This window comes from Aquila chrysaetos, chromosome 23 (assembly GCF_900496995.4).
Source record: "Aquila chrysaetos chrysaetos chromosome 23, bAquChr1.4, whole genome shotgun sequence".
NCBI lineage: Eukaryota > Metazoa > Chordata > Aves > Accipitriformes > Accipitridae > Aquila > Aquila chrysaetos.
In genome coordinates, this window is record NC_044026.1 from 18785832 (window position 1) to 18800690 (window position 14859).

General features: G+C 40.0%; 1 protein-coding gene across 1 annotated transcript in view; it reads left to right on the forward strand.

Annotated features, from left to right (window-relative positions):
• Window positions 1-8935, forward strand: part of EGFL6 (EGF like domain multiple 6) — a 42302-nt gene extending 33367 nt beyond the window's left edge. Inside the window, exons 9-12 of the mRNA XM_029999173.1 lie at window positions 3436-3516; window positions 5425-5511; window positions 6868-7133; window positions 8296-8935. Coding sequence (XP_029855033.1) covers window positions 3436-3516; window positions 5425-5511; window positions 6868-7133; window positions 8296-8391 — 530 coding nt within the window. The 3' untranslated portion in view covers window positions 8392-8935. The remainder of the gene's footprint in view (window positions 1-3435; window positions 3517-5424; window positions 5512-6867; window positions 7134-8295) is intronic.
• Window positions 8936-14859: the final 5924 nt, after the last annotated feature.

A 14859-nucleotide genomic window follows, 5' to 3' on the forward strand; every position in this document is an offset into this window, starting at 1 on the left:
GTTTTTTAGTGGCAGTCTGTTATCTTTCTTTACTTTATTGTCTGAAGGTCCCCGGGCAGGGGGATGGCTAGGAGGTGGCTCTCAAACCTCACCTATTCCATTATGCGCAGCACTCCCTGTAAGCCTGGTGGTTTTAAAGTGGAATTCTAGTTTCATGTATAAATGTGTTTCTAAACCCCCTTCATGGCACTCTATTTAGCCACGTTTATACTAGAACAATGTCTGAATGCTTCTTTTCAGCACTACTTTCTCATTTTCTGAGGTTATTGCTAAGAAGTGTTTCCATGATTGCAGACATCCTCAGTAGTTTCAGAGTCGTTTTATATGAGTCCTATTATTTTTAGGGAAGTACTTTCAGCCAGACAGAGCTGGCTGGGGCTGTTCTATTTTGCAGAGTTTCTTTCCTTGCTGCAGTTCCTGATATATAATACAATTGACAAACTGCATCTAACATAGCTCAGAGATTCCCCCTCCTCAGAACAGGGGCATTACTCAGACACATGTCACAGATAGCAACACTGAATTTCTTGCAGATGCAAGAACCTGTGTCACCAACACGGTGGCTGTTCTCAGGATCAGAACATCACCAGTTTATTGACGCTCAGCTCATCATAGACATTCATAGACACAAATCCTATGGAAATTGGGGGTAGTTAGTTACACAGGTACCGAAGACCTGGGCATTAGTTCTCTCTGCCACTAATTCCTGCTGATAAGATCAACCTATCTTACCTCTAAGAGTATCATGATGACATCAACAGTTTAGAATGTATGGCACCATGGTACAAAGGGTTTTATATGTAGAGATTATATAGTACCTAGTGCTGCAGATAAGTAGATGGGTGGGCACTAGCAGTACAGAAAGAAGGATAGACTCTGCTGTCCCTGAAGTGGGACGTATATGAGCTTTTGTTGGTGACAGTATGTTCTTAGGGAACATGAGACAAGGCCTGCCTTTCTGCAAGCACCACTTGACAGCAGAAGAGCTGAAAAGAGCAATCCTGACTCCTGCTTAGTACTTAGGAGGCGGTAAACTTTGGACCCTGTCTATGTCCAATGATGGTCTGATGTAAAATGTAGGCACATTCCGAGTAGTAAGGTTTCTTGGAAAGCTTTCTGTAAGCTGAAGCTTACAGTTTCTCATAATATGCAGCTGATACCTTCCAGTAAGTGGAGAACTGGAGTGTAATGCCTGACACTGAAAACAAAAATAGATTTGGCTACAAAATTTGGCTTTTTTTATGTGCATGACAGTTCTTCACTTGAAGAATCTGCAGCTACACCTGCATGTATATCCCTCAAGTGAATTCAAGTGTAATTCAATAACTCAATAAATAAATCATTCTGGCAGCTGTTGTCTTCTGTTAAACCACTCCACTCTTTCCAGAACTGATCACATTTTAATAGCTCTCTTCATTTTGGCAAGGGTTTTCACAGCCTGAGCCTCTTTCACTAAGTATGAGGCAAATTTTATGGCATGACAGTAAACTTGACACCTAATCTCTATGTGGCTGTTCCTAAATGTGTATCTGTAGACATGTATTAATTTGGAGAAAGATATATTAATCCTTGCCTTAAGTAAGAATATTATCCAGGTGATTGAAGCAATGGTCTGGGTGAGGGGAAGGCTGCAAGGGCAACAAGAGAGGACATGCTCCTGGCAATTCATCAGAAAGCTTGTAAGATTGCACGAGTCTCCTTTCTTGGCTCAATTCAGCACCTCTGGAAGTGCCTCCAGGGCCTCTTCATCAGCGTGTGTTTTCTCTGTGTACACACAGAGCAATTTTTGACAGTTTTGAAGGAGAAGAAAGGTTAAGGAGATGGCACTGTCTTTATGGTGCTAGGAGGCTCTGGATTGCAGTGGGTTTTAAGTATATTCTTAAAACGGAGTATGTGTTTACGACTGTGAGTATGTTGCAGTATTTCGATGGAAAGCCCTAGGTCAGTGGAACTCATGGGAACAAACTTTCCTCTGAACAAATGTGCGTGCATGTGAAAGTAATGACTTGTAAAATATTTGGCATTTGCAACTTTCTAATAGCATGTATGATACAATGCTGAGTAGTGAAAAGTCATTTCCATAGCTCCTATCATTTGGCACTGTTGAGGAAGTCTGAGCTTTTCTTAGCGTTGCTGCCCACGTGGTGTGCTTGAAAAGTGAACTTCAGTCTGTCAGGCTTTCCACTAACACCTTCTGTAAGCAGTAAACCAAAGGATCCTCCCTCACTCCTCCTCTAAAATGGCACATTTCAGCTCCTTCTGTTTTCATAGGTGTGTATGTATATATCATAGGTATCATCTGCGTATGTGTTTGCAAAGGATAGAATCCTCTCCCAGTGAAAGCAGATCTTCCCCTTATCTCATGTGTGATTAGTCACTTACACAGGCTCTGCACAAAGAAGTTGAGACTATAATTTTTTTTTAGTGAGTGCACTTCTCTGTTAATCACTTCAAATAGTACAAAAGAAGCTTAATCACAGAGCTTTAAAAATACTTAAGAGTATTTTAGAGTATTATTTAGAGTAAATAAGAGTTTGCAAGCTTCTCTATCTTTGTAGCTCATCAGACGGGAGAAGTTTTGCCTTGGTCTCAGAGGCTGCTGCTGAAAAACAGTGCTTCTTGAGTAACTACCTCCTTTAGGCCAGTATCTTAGGGAATGCACCTAACATTCATTGACTGTGCTGCTGTACCGACTCTTCCAGTTTGGCACAAGACATGTCAACCAATTTTTACAAAAGAACTTGTTCAGGGGTTCCCACCAGGATTGGTTATCAAAACATCAGGCTGTGCTTGCCAGCTGTTGCAGGGAGGGTGAGGAAGAGGTCGGGCAGTCGCTGCACCCTTCCTTCCCAACAGACAGCAGAGCTGACCAGCTTTGCAGGACAACATGTACCCCAGCAGAGAGTACGGCTTCAGAAAAATAATTTCCTGGGGCTTCTGTTACAGCAGCACCAGTTATCACTTACCTGAATACAGACCTGTGGGCCTTTGAACTCCCAATGTTTATAGCTTTTATGAAGTCTCTGATATTACCCATTTTTTGAGGCTGCTTTTGGCGAAGTGCTGCCAAGCCGTTGAGCCGTTGTCTTCACTGTCTGGTAGAGTTCAGGTACTTTGATTATTAGTTGAAGTTTTGTAGCAGGAAAGCAGATCACGACGCCAAAGAAAGACCATGTTCACCATTTTATGACCTTGTGAATCTTGTAGCTCCGTTGCCCACAGCTTAGAAGGCACAGTGCTGTGGAAAACAGCAATTAAACAAAGTCTTAAAATTCAGAGTTAGTATCTAACTGGGGTTAGGAATGTGAGTTTGGTGGTGGAGTGGAAAACACATACACTGAGTTATTCAAATAAATGATGGCAACTGGTATAAGGAATAAAGTTCCATCTTCTGTTCCCGTGATGACTCAGCACTTGACAAGTTGCTTTCCCTAGTTCCCAAGGTGAAAGAAGCAGCTGCCTTCAGCCCTCTCCTGGCACAGAGGAAAGTTCCAGTGTCGAGACCAGAGCAAGAAGGTACATTATTTTTATTCTACAGTATTTATTTTCCTGTGTATTGTGTGTTTTCATGACAACCTATATTAGCCAAGCCAGAACCAGTTTAAAAGCCTTTAACATAAAGCAAAGGTTTGGTGAGTGCGTTAGAGACAGTATCTGGCTAAACCGTTCTGCCAGTTCCAATGTGAGAAGCTGTTTTTGTGTCCTTTTCAAAACATACTTTAACTGTTTATAAGCCGTGTATAGAAAGTTCCCCTGCATTGAAACTTGACTTGTAATTGAATTTCACATGATTTATTTCATAGTAATGAAAAAATAAAGTAATTTCTATAGTCTATAAAATGAAACCATGTTAGAAGAGCATTGCATAGCACGCAACAATATGCAATGTCCTTCAGCCATATTCTCTTGGTTTTTCTCCTGGTCCTCTGTCCGAAGTCAATAGGAGTTTCCCCTGAGCAAGACTGAATAAATATTTATTCTGAAATCTTAAATAGCCTGGCTATGAATTTATGATAGTTCCCATTTAATCAGTAAGTCCTGCAGATATCAGAGTAAGATGATACTACCTGTTCTTTCCCACATTAAAAAAATTGTTGCAAAATCACTCAGGGGAGCATACAAGGTCCAAGACCTGTCAATTTATGTACACAACTTAAGCTTCTGCCATGCCTTAGGAAACTGCTTCATGCACTTTCAAACAGAAAGCTTCACTGCCTCTTGGAAACTATATATATACTTGTAGCTCTGGTCAAAGCAGAGGATAAAGGCAGATCAAAGGGCACTCTACCCCTCTGCTGGTGGGAGACAGATTCCCTGTGATGGACAGAATCATGGACCTGCTTACAAGAGCCATGGAAAAAACGAGAATCCAAAAGTGGGGACTGAGAGATTGTATTGAGCTGATGCATTTACAGGGCAGCAGCATCCTCCTGGGGAGTTCCCAGGCAAGTGGGCAGGGGCTGAAATGCTGGGATTGGCTGTAGCTGAGATTATTTTTAGGACAAAACCAATCCACAAATCCTTCCAAATCTTAAAGAAAACAAACCAACACAAAATAGACAGATATGCTGGCTGACATTAAGGGTAAGATACTGTTTTTTTTCCAATTCAGAAAGCAGTAGTCTCAGAAACAATGGATTTATACAGTAAAGCTCTCTAAATGCCATGTACTGCACTTCTTTGTCTCATGATAAAATACATGAAAAGAACAAGGATGCTTCTTTCTGAGGAAATTCAGATGGCTGACGTATTATTCTTAATCTGATCTGTCATGCTTGCATTGCACAGTGTTTCTTTCTTTGTGTATGTAATGCTTTTCATCTGCCCAGTCATGATGGCTGTGGTGTGCTCTCGGTGACACCCTTTTTCAGCGTGCTCTAAAGGCCAAGTGATTTGCGCTATTCCCAGCTCCACGTAGTGTGAGTATCAACTCCTGACTTACTTAAAGTATTCCTCTCACGGGAAGCCAGCTTCTCTCTTTCAATGGACAGAACTGGAGCTTAAGCATCTCAGCTGATTACAACTACAGCAGTGTAACAAATGGAGAGAGGAAAGCTCCAAAGTTGGCAGATCCCAAACCATTTATGATGCTAGAGTTCAAAACTAACACCTCCAACTATACTTGGTGATCAGCAGGCACTCAGTATAGAGAAGTCACAGCATATAAACTCATGTGCACATGGGAGATTGGCAGTGAAAAGACAACAGATTTTCCTGTGAGTTAGAGAAAGAATTACTACATAAATTCTAATGTTTTGCTTTTTTGCAATTTAATCTAGGTCAGCACTATCTGAACTCAGTAGATAATTTTAGAATTACCTATACATTAATAACTGGGTGAATAAAGAGCAAATTATTTTTATCAGTACTTATGGTATAGTGCTCCTCTTATCTCTGAGTCTCCATTGCCCATTTCTTTTTCAGTTGATTGCAGCTTCAGCCGAGGGGTCTGCGACTGGAAGCAAGATGCTGATGATGACTTTGACTGGAATCCTGCTGATCGAGATAGAGGTATTTAAATATCTGTCCTCTAGCTATGCTTTGATTTGATGGCTCACCCCCTCCAAAAAAAGGGGGGACAGAGGGGAACACAGAATCAAGAATTAGCTTTCCTATCAGTGGCTTATCTTTATAAAAGAAGAAAGGAGGCAGAGAATGCTCGGAGTAGAAATTGTTTCTTTGAAATATCCAGTGGCAACTGGTAATCAGCAATGTATTTCAACAGAAACAAATCAAAAGATGAGAAAAATTATTAGAATATAACTGTTGGGAATTGCAAGGTACAAGACAATGGAAACCTTATTAGTTACGCGTTGTGTCTCTCCAAGACTGGCAGGGCATTTAATCACACATCTGCCATTTAGATGGATGTGGCGGTGTAGTCACTCACATGGCTTAGGGAGCACTGTGATAACTGCTCAGAAATCTCAAACTCTGCAAGGCAAACCAGTGATGGCATTCCTCAGAATGAGCCAAGGGCAGCGGGCTCTTCAGGAACAACCGATACCTGACCTGGTACCAATGGCAGGCCTGCTAAAACCTGAGGAAGAGCTCCACGGGTGCGATGTGTGACTGCTGTGCGGGTGTCTATCAAAAGGGGTGGCTGAAGAAACTCGTTTGAGAGGATGTCTCTTCCCCCGTGATACGGGAAATGTTGCAGAAGCTGCAGCAGTAGGGACCAGTGGATCCTGCAGGTCCTGCAGGCCGCTTGCTCCAGTTCCTCCACAGGCAATCTCTTCCTCTTCCCTCACAGTCTTTCCATCCCAGTCTTTCTTCACTAATCCTTCCTCTCCTGCTCCGTATATTTCCTTTTCCCCAAGTCCCTTCTCTGTGCTGTCACTTCCAGGAAGACCTTACCCTGACCTTACCCCGTCTCCCCAAACTTACATCTGCTGATTATGACTTTATTTATGGGCCCAGATGTTTTAGCCCTTTATCACTTTGTGTGTCTCCATAATTTCATTGGTCCTCCAGGGTTTGGGGAATAAGTTATCAGTTCCTTTATGAGTTTGTCATCACTGCAGAGGACAGTGGAAATGGTCTGACCACAGAGGCGCAGCAGCACGTTTCAGGCTGTTGCATTTGAAAAACTGAGATGGTTTTGCCTTTGAAAGGTAGCGCAAGGAAGAATGACTGTAACTGCCAGTGAAATATGAACTCATCTCGTCTGTAAATCTGACTTCCAGATCAGAGAAGCTTATTCCTTGAAAAGTACACTTCCCTGCTGCTTTTCTCCAGTCCGATTTTAAATTATTCCAGTAACACAGCTTCCACGTATTTTCTTAGCAAATATGTGTTCAATTTGCTAATAAATAACACAAGTCCGTTAAAGATGCATTTTCCTTTTTTTTTTTTTTTTGTTACAAGGTGATGGGTACTACATGGCAGTTCCAGCTTTTGTGGGGCACAAGAAGGATATGGGGCGTCTAAAACTTCTCCTCACCGACCTCAAACCGAAGAGCAGCTACTGCTTGATTTTCAGTTATCGGCTTGCTGGTGAGAGAGTGGGGAAACTTCGAGTGTTCCTGGCAAACAAAAAAACTGCTCCTGTCTGGGAGCAGAACAAAGGAAAAGATGAAAGGTGGAGAACTGGAAAAGTAGAGATATTTCAGGGGGCTGAAACAACCAACAGTGTAAGTATAACACAATTTATAAGCCAAATACCCTAATCAACAGCTTAATTTCCGAATCCTCAAGTGTTCCACCAACTGTTTTCTAGGCATAGCTTACTGGCAATTGAAAGGCTTATCTGAAAGGGGAAATGGGAACACTGATTTTAGGAGGCAGAAGTTATTACTGGCTGTAATTTCAGAACTGAATTACCCCAGTTGGTTAGAACATTGATGCCAGTAATCCTGTCATTTTGTAAAAACTGCATCAGATCATAAATTAACACAAACAATGAAAATCTCTGTTTAATATCTCATGCAAGAGAAGCATATATATATTCCTGGAAAAATGAAAATTATCCCTGTTTCATAGAAGAGGATGCTCTCAAACCACACTAAACCAGGTAATTAGTGCAAAAGGACACATCATGTATAATCAAGGATGGGCATTCGCCCTAGGAGCAGGACATACTAGCCAACAGGGAACACTGTGCACAGAAAACTGCCTCCATCAGGGATTCAGCAAGTTTCTCCTTGAAATGCTAGGGCCTGGTTTTCATTTATGTGACTGAACATTTTCAGTGCTGTGTAAAGGCTTCTACTGTATAACTGAATACTGGGAGTATAAATGAAATGCAAGCTCTTTCAAGGTTCTTTGCACTACTGGAAAGATGTAGAAAAACCCTTACACAGATGAGAATCAGACTATAAAATAAAAGCCCAGGCATCCTATTCATAAAAATGAACATACTCTCCATATATAGTATACACACTATACTATATATAGAGAAAGAATAAATATATATATAGTATATACACCCAAAACCCAAGGATCGAAATAGATGGAAAATGAACAGTTGTAATGTCTTCAAGAAAAGGAGTGCACCAACGTTACATACTGTGATAAAACTACACTATTGTAATAGGATTTAACTCAATTTGCATTTTGTCAATGAAAATAAGTAATCTTGTTAAAGGAATCCATTTGGTATTGTAAATCTGTGCAGAGGATTATCAGTCTAGTTCAATAATGCACAGAAACACTAAAACCAGCAAGGATTTAAGTCATTAAGTCCTGTATTGTGATAAAACATTCCTCAGACATAGCACTATAACTAATTAAGAGTTGCTAAACGGTTGGATAAACTACATTTTCACTGTTAATACATCTCTTTTCTTATGACAGGTCACTTTTGAATCAGAACGTGGGAAGGGCAAAACTGGAGAAATTGCAGTGGACAATGTTATACTAATTTCTGGTCTATGCCCAGAAGATACCTGATAATGGATATTTGAGTATACTGGATTTAATCCTATTTTTAATATTTGCCTTACTAGTAGTGTATTTTTGTATCATTTTCTTTATAAAAAAACAAAACCATAAAGACTGTGCCTTGAATTTAATGCAGCAATGAAAAGAGAAAAACTGACATGCAGAGTACAATTTTTTATGAGTTATTCTAATACATGCTTTGAGTGTAGCACTACTGTATTTTATAATTCAAGGTCAGGGTTTCTGAAGTATTATTTGTCTAGCTTTTTTACAAATTCTACATACTTTTATTCCTTGAAGTTCTTTTCAAGGCTATTCTTAAGTCTTCTATTTCATTTCTTCTACTCTACGAGAACATGAAGCAGTATTTAAGAGGATGTTACTACTTCTGGTGACGTAATTTTAACTTCCTACTTAGTGTGTAGATATTCAACCTATTCAAGTAAGAGGAAAGAGAGAAGCTTTATTTCCTTCTTGATGGAGCTACGCAAGTTGTAAGTGGAGTCATGTCTTTGAGGAGTATTTTCATTACTAATAAAGTATGTAAAATATCTTGTTTGTCATCAGTGTCTGAGTCTGTTACGGAGGCTCACACAATCAAATTCAACAGGTGTTAAAAGTCAGATTTATTCTTCAGTAAAAAGTTAGTTAGAACTCCAGTAACATTTGTGAACCACAGGCTCAATGATGTAAGGGGAATTAGTACCACACAGCCGACTTAAGAATTCTTAAGACTTAAAACCGATGACTCAAAATGCGCATATCGCTCGCCTAAAAGATGAGGGAGGCTCTCAGCCTCGAGGAGCTACCTAGGGCAGCGTCCCGACCCAAGGGCAGAGTCCCCGGCTGCAGACCCGCTGCTCCGAGGAGGACCGACAGACTCAAAACGTCCTCCGGCGGGACCCCGCTTAGACCCTTGTCGCGTCTGACCCGGGGTCGTTTTAATCCCCATTGGCCAAAAGGTCAACACTTCGTCTACCTGCGCGTGTCAGACCTGTCAGTTCCATTTTCAACCTGCGGCCTCGGGGGTTTGGGGTTTTTTCCCCCTCTCCTCCCTGCCCGGAGAAGTTTTGTTTCCTGTCGGGGCGGGTGTACCTGCCAGAGAGTCACACAAATCACTACTTAGAAATTATCCCTTTATAGTGTTATAAGCATTTAATGTTCATCATTAACAGACGATGTTACCAACTGATACTTAAAAAAAGACACTTATGAAACTTCACATTATGTACTGACCTTCAGGAACAAATTGGTGCCTGCTGGATTGCAGGCCTACTTTACCCCCCAGAGGTGTGAAAGAACGGTTTTCATTTTCCAGCAGGCAGTGGTCACACAATAAGGCTCCTTCTTATTCAACTGAAAAAAAATATCTTTGTTTTGAGTCCCTCTATGTCTCTTCAAACTTCGGCAAAAGGACTTGAGAAAACCAAACTCTCTTTATTCTCAGAGCAAAGACCCTGGGAGTTCCAAAGTGAGGGGCAAGTTCCCTCAGTAGCGGATGGGATGCTGACTGTGATCTCAGGATGCCTGAAGAACCTGGTCACAATGAGGCAGAAAAGTGAAACAAGTATTTTTCTGGACTCACTCCTCCTCATCTGACTCTCTGAAGTTGAACTACCCTTACTGAAGACCGAGAAAATGAAAGATCAATTTTATTGAAATCAAATTCTGTCTAGCTTCAAACAGCAATAATTTACACATACACAGTGCCCCTAAAGCCTAAGAAGCCTAAGAATCATTACAGTCTTGAGCATTTAGAGTGCAAATGATATATTTGAAATATGTATGTGGAGCAAACTGAGTCTACCTAAAAAAGTACAGCTAGGCATTTATTGCACGTGCAGTTATTTGGCATGCAAAGATAAATACTGCCCGTGGAAGGCATAATATCTAAAGATTATTTGCTCAATACACAAACAATAGAGAGTAAACACAATGAACATGGTCTGATATGGAGCCAGATATGCTGACATTCATTCGTTGTTGGTTGAATCGTAGCCCACCATGAATCACGACTGTGACAATTACTTTAGTAGTAGCATCCCATCCAAAAGACAAGACAAAAAGAAAGGATTTTTCATTCCATGGAATGAGTAAGAAAATTACTTGCAGAGATCAGTACAGACTGCAGTAGCTGCCATAAGGCTTTCTGTAGTAGATGCAGAAGTTGTTTCTCATTTGTTTGCAATAGATTGTCAGACACAAGATAGCTTGCATCACAGCAGATCATAAAAATAATTCTACCATAATACGATCTGAAGAGCAAAACCGAAACCTTTTTTGTTGTGAATAAATTCAAAGATAGCTTCTGCAGAAGCAACAAAATAAATCCATTATGTATAGACACTCGTATAAACCACATCAGTGCATCAGCAAATTAACTGGTATTGTGTGCAACATTCATTCAAAAGATGCAACTGCTCAGGGCAAAAGCTACATGTTTCTCCTTCAGATGAAAACAGTTAAAGGGCATATTATGCCCACACTCATTAATGCTTCAAAATGTTCCTGACAGTTTTCCATTACTGTGAAATGTGAAAACCATTATCTGCTTGATTATTTTAGACAGCAAGGAAACTGCACTGGGAGTATTTGAAAATGTTACAAGTATGCTATAATCAAGTGGCTTGAACTTTGATAACATCATTTGCAACTCTTAAGTCTGATAATAAACTTGGGAGACAGCACTCTGCCTACAAATTAATGGAAAAAAAGAGCTTCTAGCCAATTACCCAAATCTATACTACATCCTTCAAAAACTACTCAACAGATGTGATCACTTAATCTTGAAGGTTGTATAACAAAAGGTTTCGATCACTTTTCTTCATCTGCCAAAAGAATTAAAGGAGACATTTCGTCAGCCGTGAATACATGGAAATGCTGAGGCATGTTCCCACAAGATGATTATCTTGTAACCTGCAACTGAAAGGAACTTAAAACATTTTCCAGCTATTAGGTGTTACTTTTATACATTAAATACAGATTCCCCACCGCAATTTTTCAGGATCATAAAGATGAAGGTAATGGAGAGATGCTTTCAATGACTGATTGCCACTCATATTTACTTCATAATTGCTATATTTTTTAGGACAGAGTCATACACTTGCTGTGTACTGGCGGTATTGAAATTCATGACAATATATTAATGAAAATGTAAATAACAAGAAAGTGTGGATAATAATTTATTAGGACATATGTGTACTGTTACATAAAAGCTCATCACAGCAAAAGATTTTTGATGGAAAAGAATTTCTAATTTCGATAGTTATTAACCTCTCAAATACCTGACTTTAAAGTTTGATTTTAACAAAGTTAGACATTCAGTCTCTGTGATCCTCCTCCTTCCAAACCCCAGCTCTTCAGGAAGTACGCATTATACAACTGTTGAGAAAACAGAAGCTCCGGGGAAGCTTCTAGCAATCAAGGATACCTTAGACGAGCTGCCTCCTGTCTGAGGGCCATCACACAGTGTTCTTGAAGTAGTAACTAGATGTCAAAGAAGAGAGATCCCAAACTGTGATGACCACCCGTAAGTCCACTGACTCTTCTCCTGAAGGAACCAGCAAGTAAATCAACTACAAAGTGGTCCTGTGTTCCACCGCTGCAGAACAGGGTGGACAGCAATGTCAGTACAGGAAATATGGGAAAAATATATGGGAATTGGGTATGGACATGGGGCATTTACATGCTTGATGTGCTTTTTTTTGTCTTTTTGAGTGCAAGTGAGCATTTCAAAGCAAAATGCAATCATTCTCAGATCATCTTCCTTAGAGGTAGGAGCTAACTTGGAGCCACTGACTACATAGATATAAGGAAGATTTTTTTATTCCTAGTCCACTGCTTTGCAGTCACCCACAATTAATTTTCGCATCCCATTTTCTTGCACAGTTGCTCAGTAACTCTCCTCCTCCTCCTCCTCCTCCTCCTCCTCCTCTCCCACAGGTGTTTCCACTGTCCCTGACGGGCTCAGCCTGGGCCAGCGGCGGGTCCGGCTCGGAGCTGGGGGAGCTTCCAGCAGCTTCTCACAGGAGCTGCCCCTGCAGCCCCTCTCCCACTACCAAAAAAACCCGCCACACAAACCCAAAACATGAGCACTAGGCCATCTGACGTCCTTGTCTTTACTAGGTCAGTGCCATGATTAATAATTATTGATTTTCTAGATTTTCAAGGATAATGTGATCTAATTCTTCCTAGGCAGGAAATATAAAAATCAGGTTTTAAAGTCAGTGCCAGAAAATGTTAATAAGTCTGAACAAATCCACTTTATTCAGCCATGCTAATAAGTGTTTCTGAACTGTCGTCTCCTTTCATTTTGTCTTCACAGTCATATTAGTATGGAGATTTAATAGGAAACTATCCTGTGGCCAATTCAGTGCTTTACAAACCTATAAAAAAAGGCTTCATGAGGTATAAATCAAAAAAGATGATGGTTCTCTATAGGATTAATGGTACTTTTAATAATGATATTTGTAATTCTGCCTTTCGTTGATTTTCAGTCAGGAGGCAAGAACATTTTTTAATCATCTATCACAACTTTGGCATTCAAGCTTTTTGCTGAAGATACAGAGACACATTCTGTTCTCAGCCATGTTTATGTAAATCTTTTACTCATCTGATTTCATTACTGACACTGTGATTTATGCTGGTGTATGAAGAGCTGACATTGACTTTGCCTCCCTGTCTAGGAGCATTTCTAGCAAGTGACCATTTACCAGTTCTCCTTCAGGTTTTGAGGGAGGGTACAATTTCCTTGATTCCACTTCGTAAGGAACAGCTGCTGCCATTACCTGTGCACAAGGTTTCAGAAAGCTCAAACCACAGCTCCCATGCCTGTACCCAGGGATTTTAGAGGAAACGCCTGTCCGTCAGTCCTTCCCGCCACAACACGTTTTGCCTGAGCTATTCTGAAGAGGCAGTTGTTACAATTCCAAGAACGGACAATAAAAAGGAGAGACTAAAGCTTATCCTTTGAAAAACAAATTGAAGAAAGAAGACTTTAAGGGAACTCACACATATTTTGTTTCAAATAACTACATTACAAATATTTTATGAATGGGAGTACATCTCTGCAATATTTCATTGCTAATGTGTTATCAACACACAACATCTTCAAAACTGGTAAAAAAAGCTTTTTATTTCATTGAAAGAAACTGCGTATCACTGTTCTACTTTCAGTGACTGTGATCTCCTTCATAGATACAGGTGTAAGTTAATAAATAAAGTAATAATTGTGGCAATTTTGCAAGATGTTTCCTGCTTGATGTCAAGCCAGAACTGTTAACATGCGTTCTTATGCTAACGTTGTCTTTTATGTAGATCACATGTGGAAAATGCAAACCTACAGCTCATTTAAACTCAGAAATGTTAAATTTCTATAGTATGTCCAAAATGATGTGTTGTACCATTGTGGGACTATATGACAAAGCATTAAATTACGTGATAAAATAGCAGCCTGATATGACATTATGATATGACATAATTTTAAAAATAAAATAAAAAATATAAAAAATAATTTCATAGAATAAATATACCCAGCCATTTTTTTTAATTTTGTTTTTCTTTAAATAGAACCATTGTTTCAGAAAAAAAATTTTTTTTTTAGGGAAGCTTATTTGAAACTGATACTATTCTGTGCAATAACCTTATGATGAACATTGTTTAACCAGCATTTTTCCAGCTAGTTCTGTGGATATTTAACACTTTATCAGCTGGCAGAATATCTCACTGTTGAATAGAAGCCTGTGTTTTTAGAGAAGCAGATACTTATCACAGCCAATCCTGAAGTCTCAAGGAAGTTGTTGCTGTTAGAGTAGCGCTGATTTAATCCTAAAAAACCATGCAAACACAAAGATATACATATATATCATTACACACATATACACATATGTATGAATATAATGCGTATATAATTTTTATCTTTTTTTTTGTTTTGTTTTACTTCAGGGGTAATTGAGAAAGCATTATTGTCTCTGTTTTATAAATGGGAAACTGGAATAATGACCCCTTATTCATTAGATTGAAAACGATTTAATGGAGACGCCCCAGCAGTCCTTTAAGTAAGGAACCCGTGTCCAGGAGAGGCATCCTCAGTTCTGACCCCTGCTCAAAGGAGGGCTAATCACGAGGAGCAAGTCACGCTCCTTGTGCCTTCCTGACGAGGGAGCTCTGTGCCTCTGCAGTAGGCAAGGCACTTTCAGCTGAGGATATAAGGAATCCTACGTGTACTGTGCTCACAACTGTACAGATAGAGAGAGGTTAAAGAAAACTAGCATTCAAAAGTCTTACCCTCGGAGCCCCAAACTGAGACTAAACTGCGAACTCTTGAATGTTGCAATGATAGCTGCTGCTGAGCTCATGACATACGTATGCTGCAAAAATACTTAAAAATACGCAAGACAGGCCATTGGAGGACATGCCACATTTGGACCTGGAAGGCTTGGACTGCATTCCTGTTCTGCTGCTATTTTCTTGTGCCAG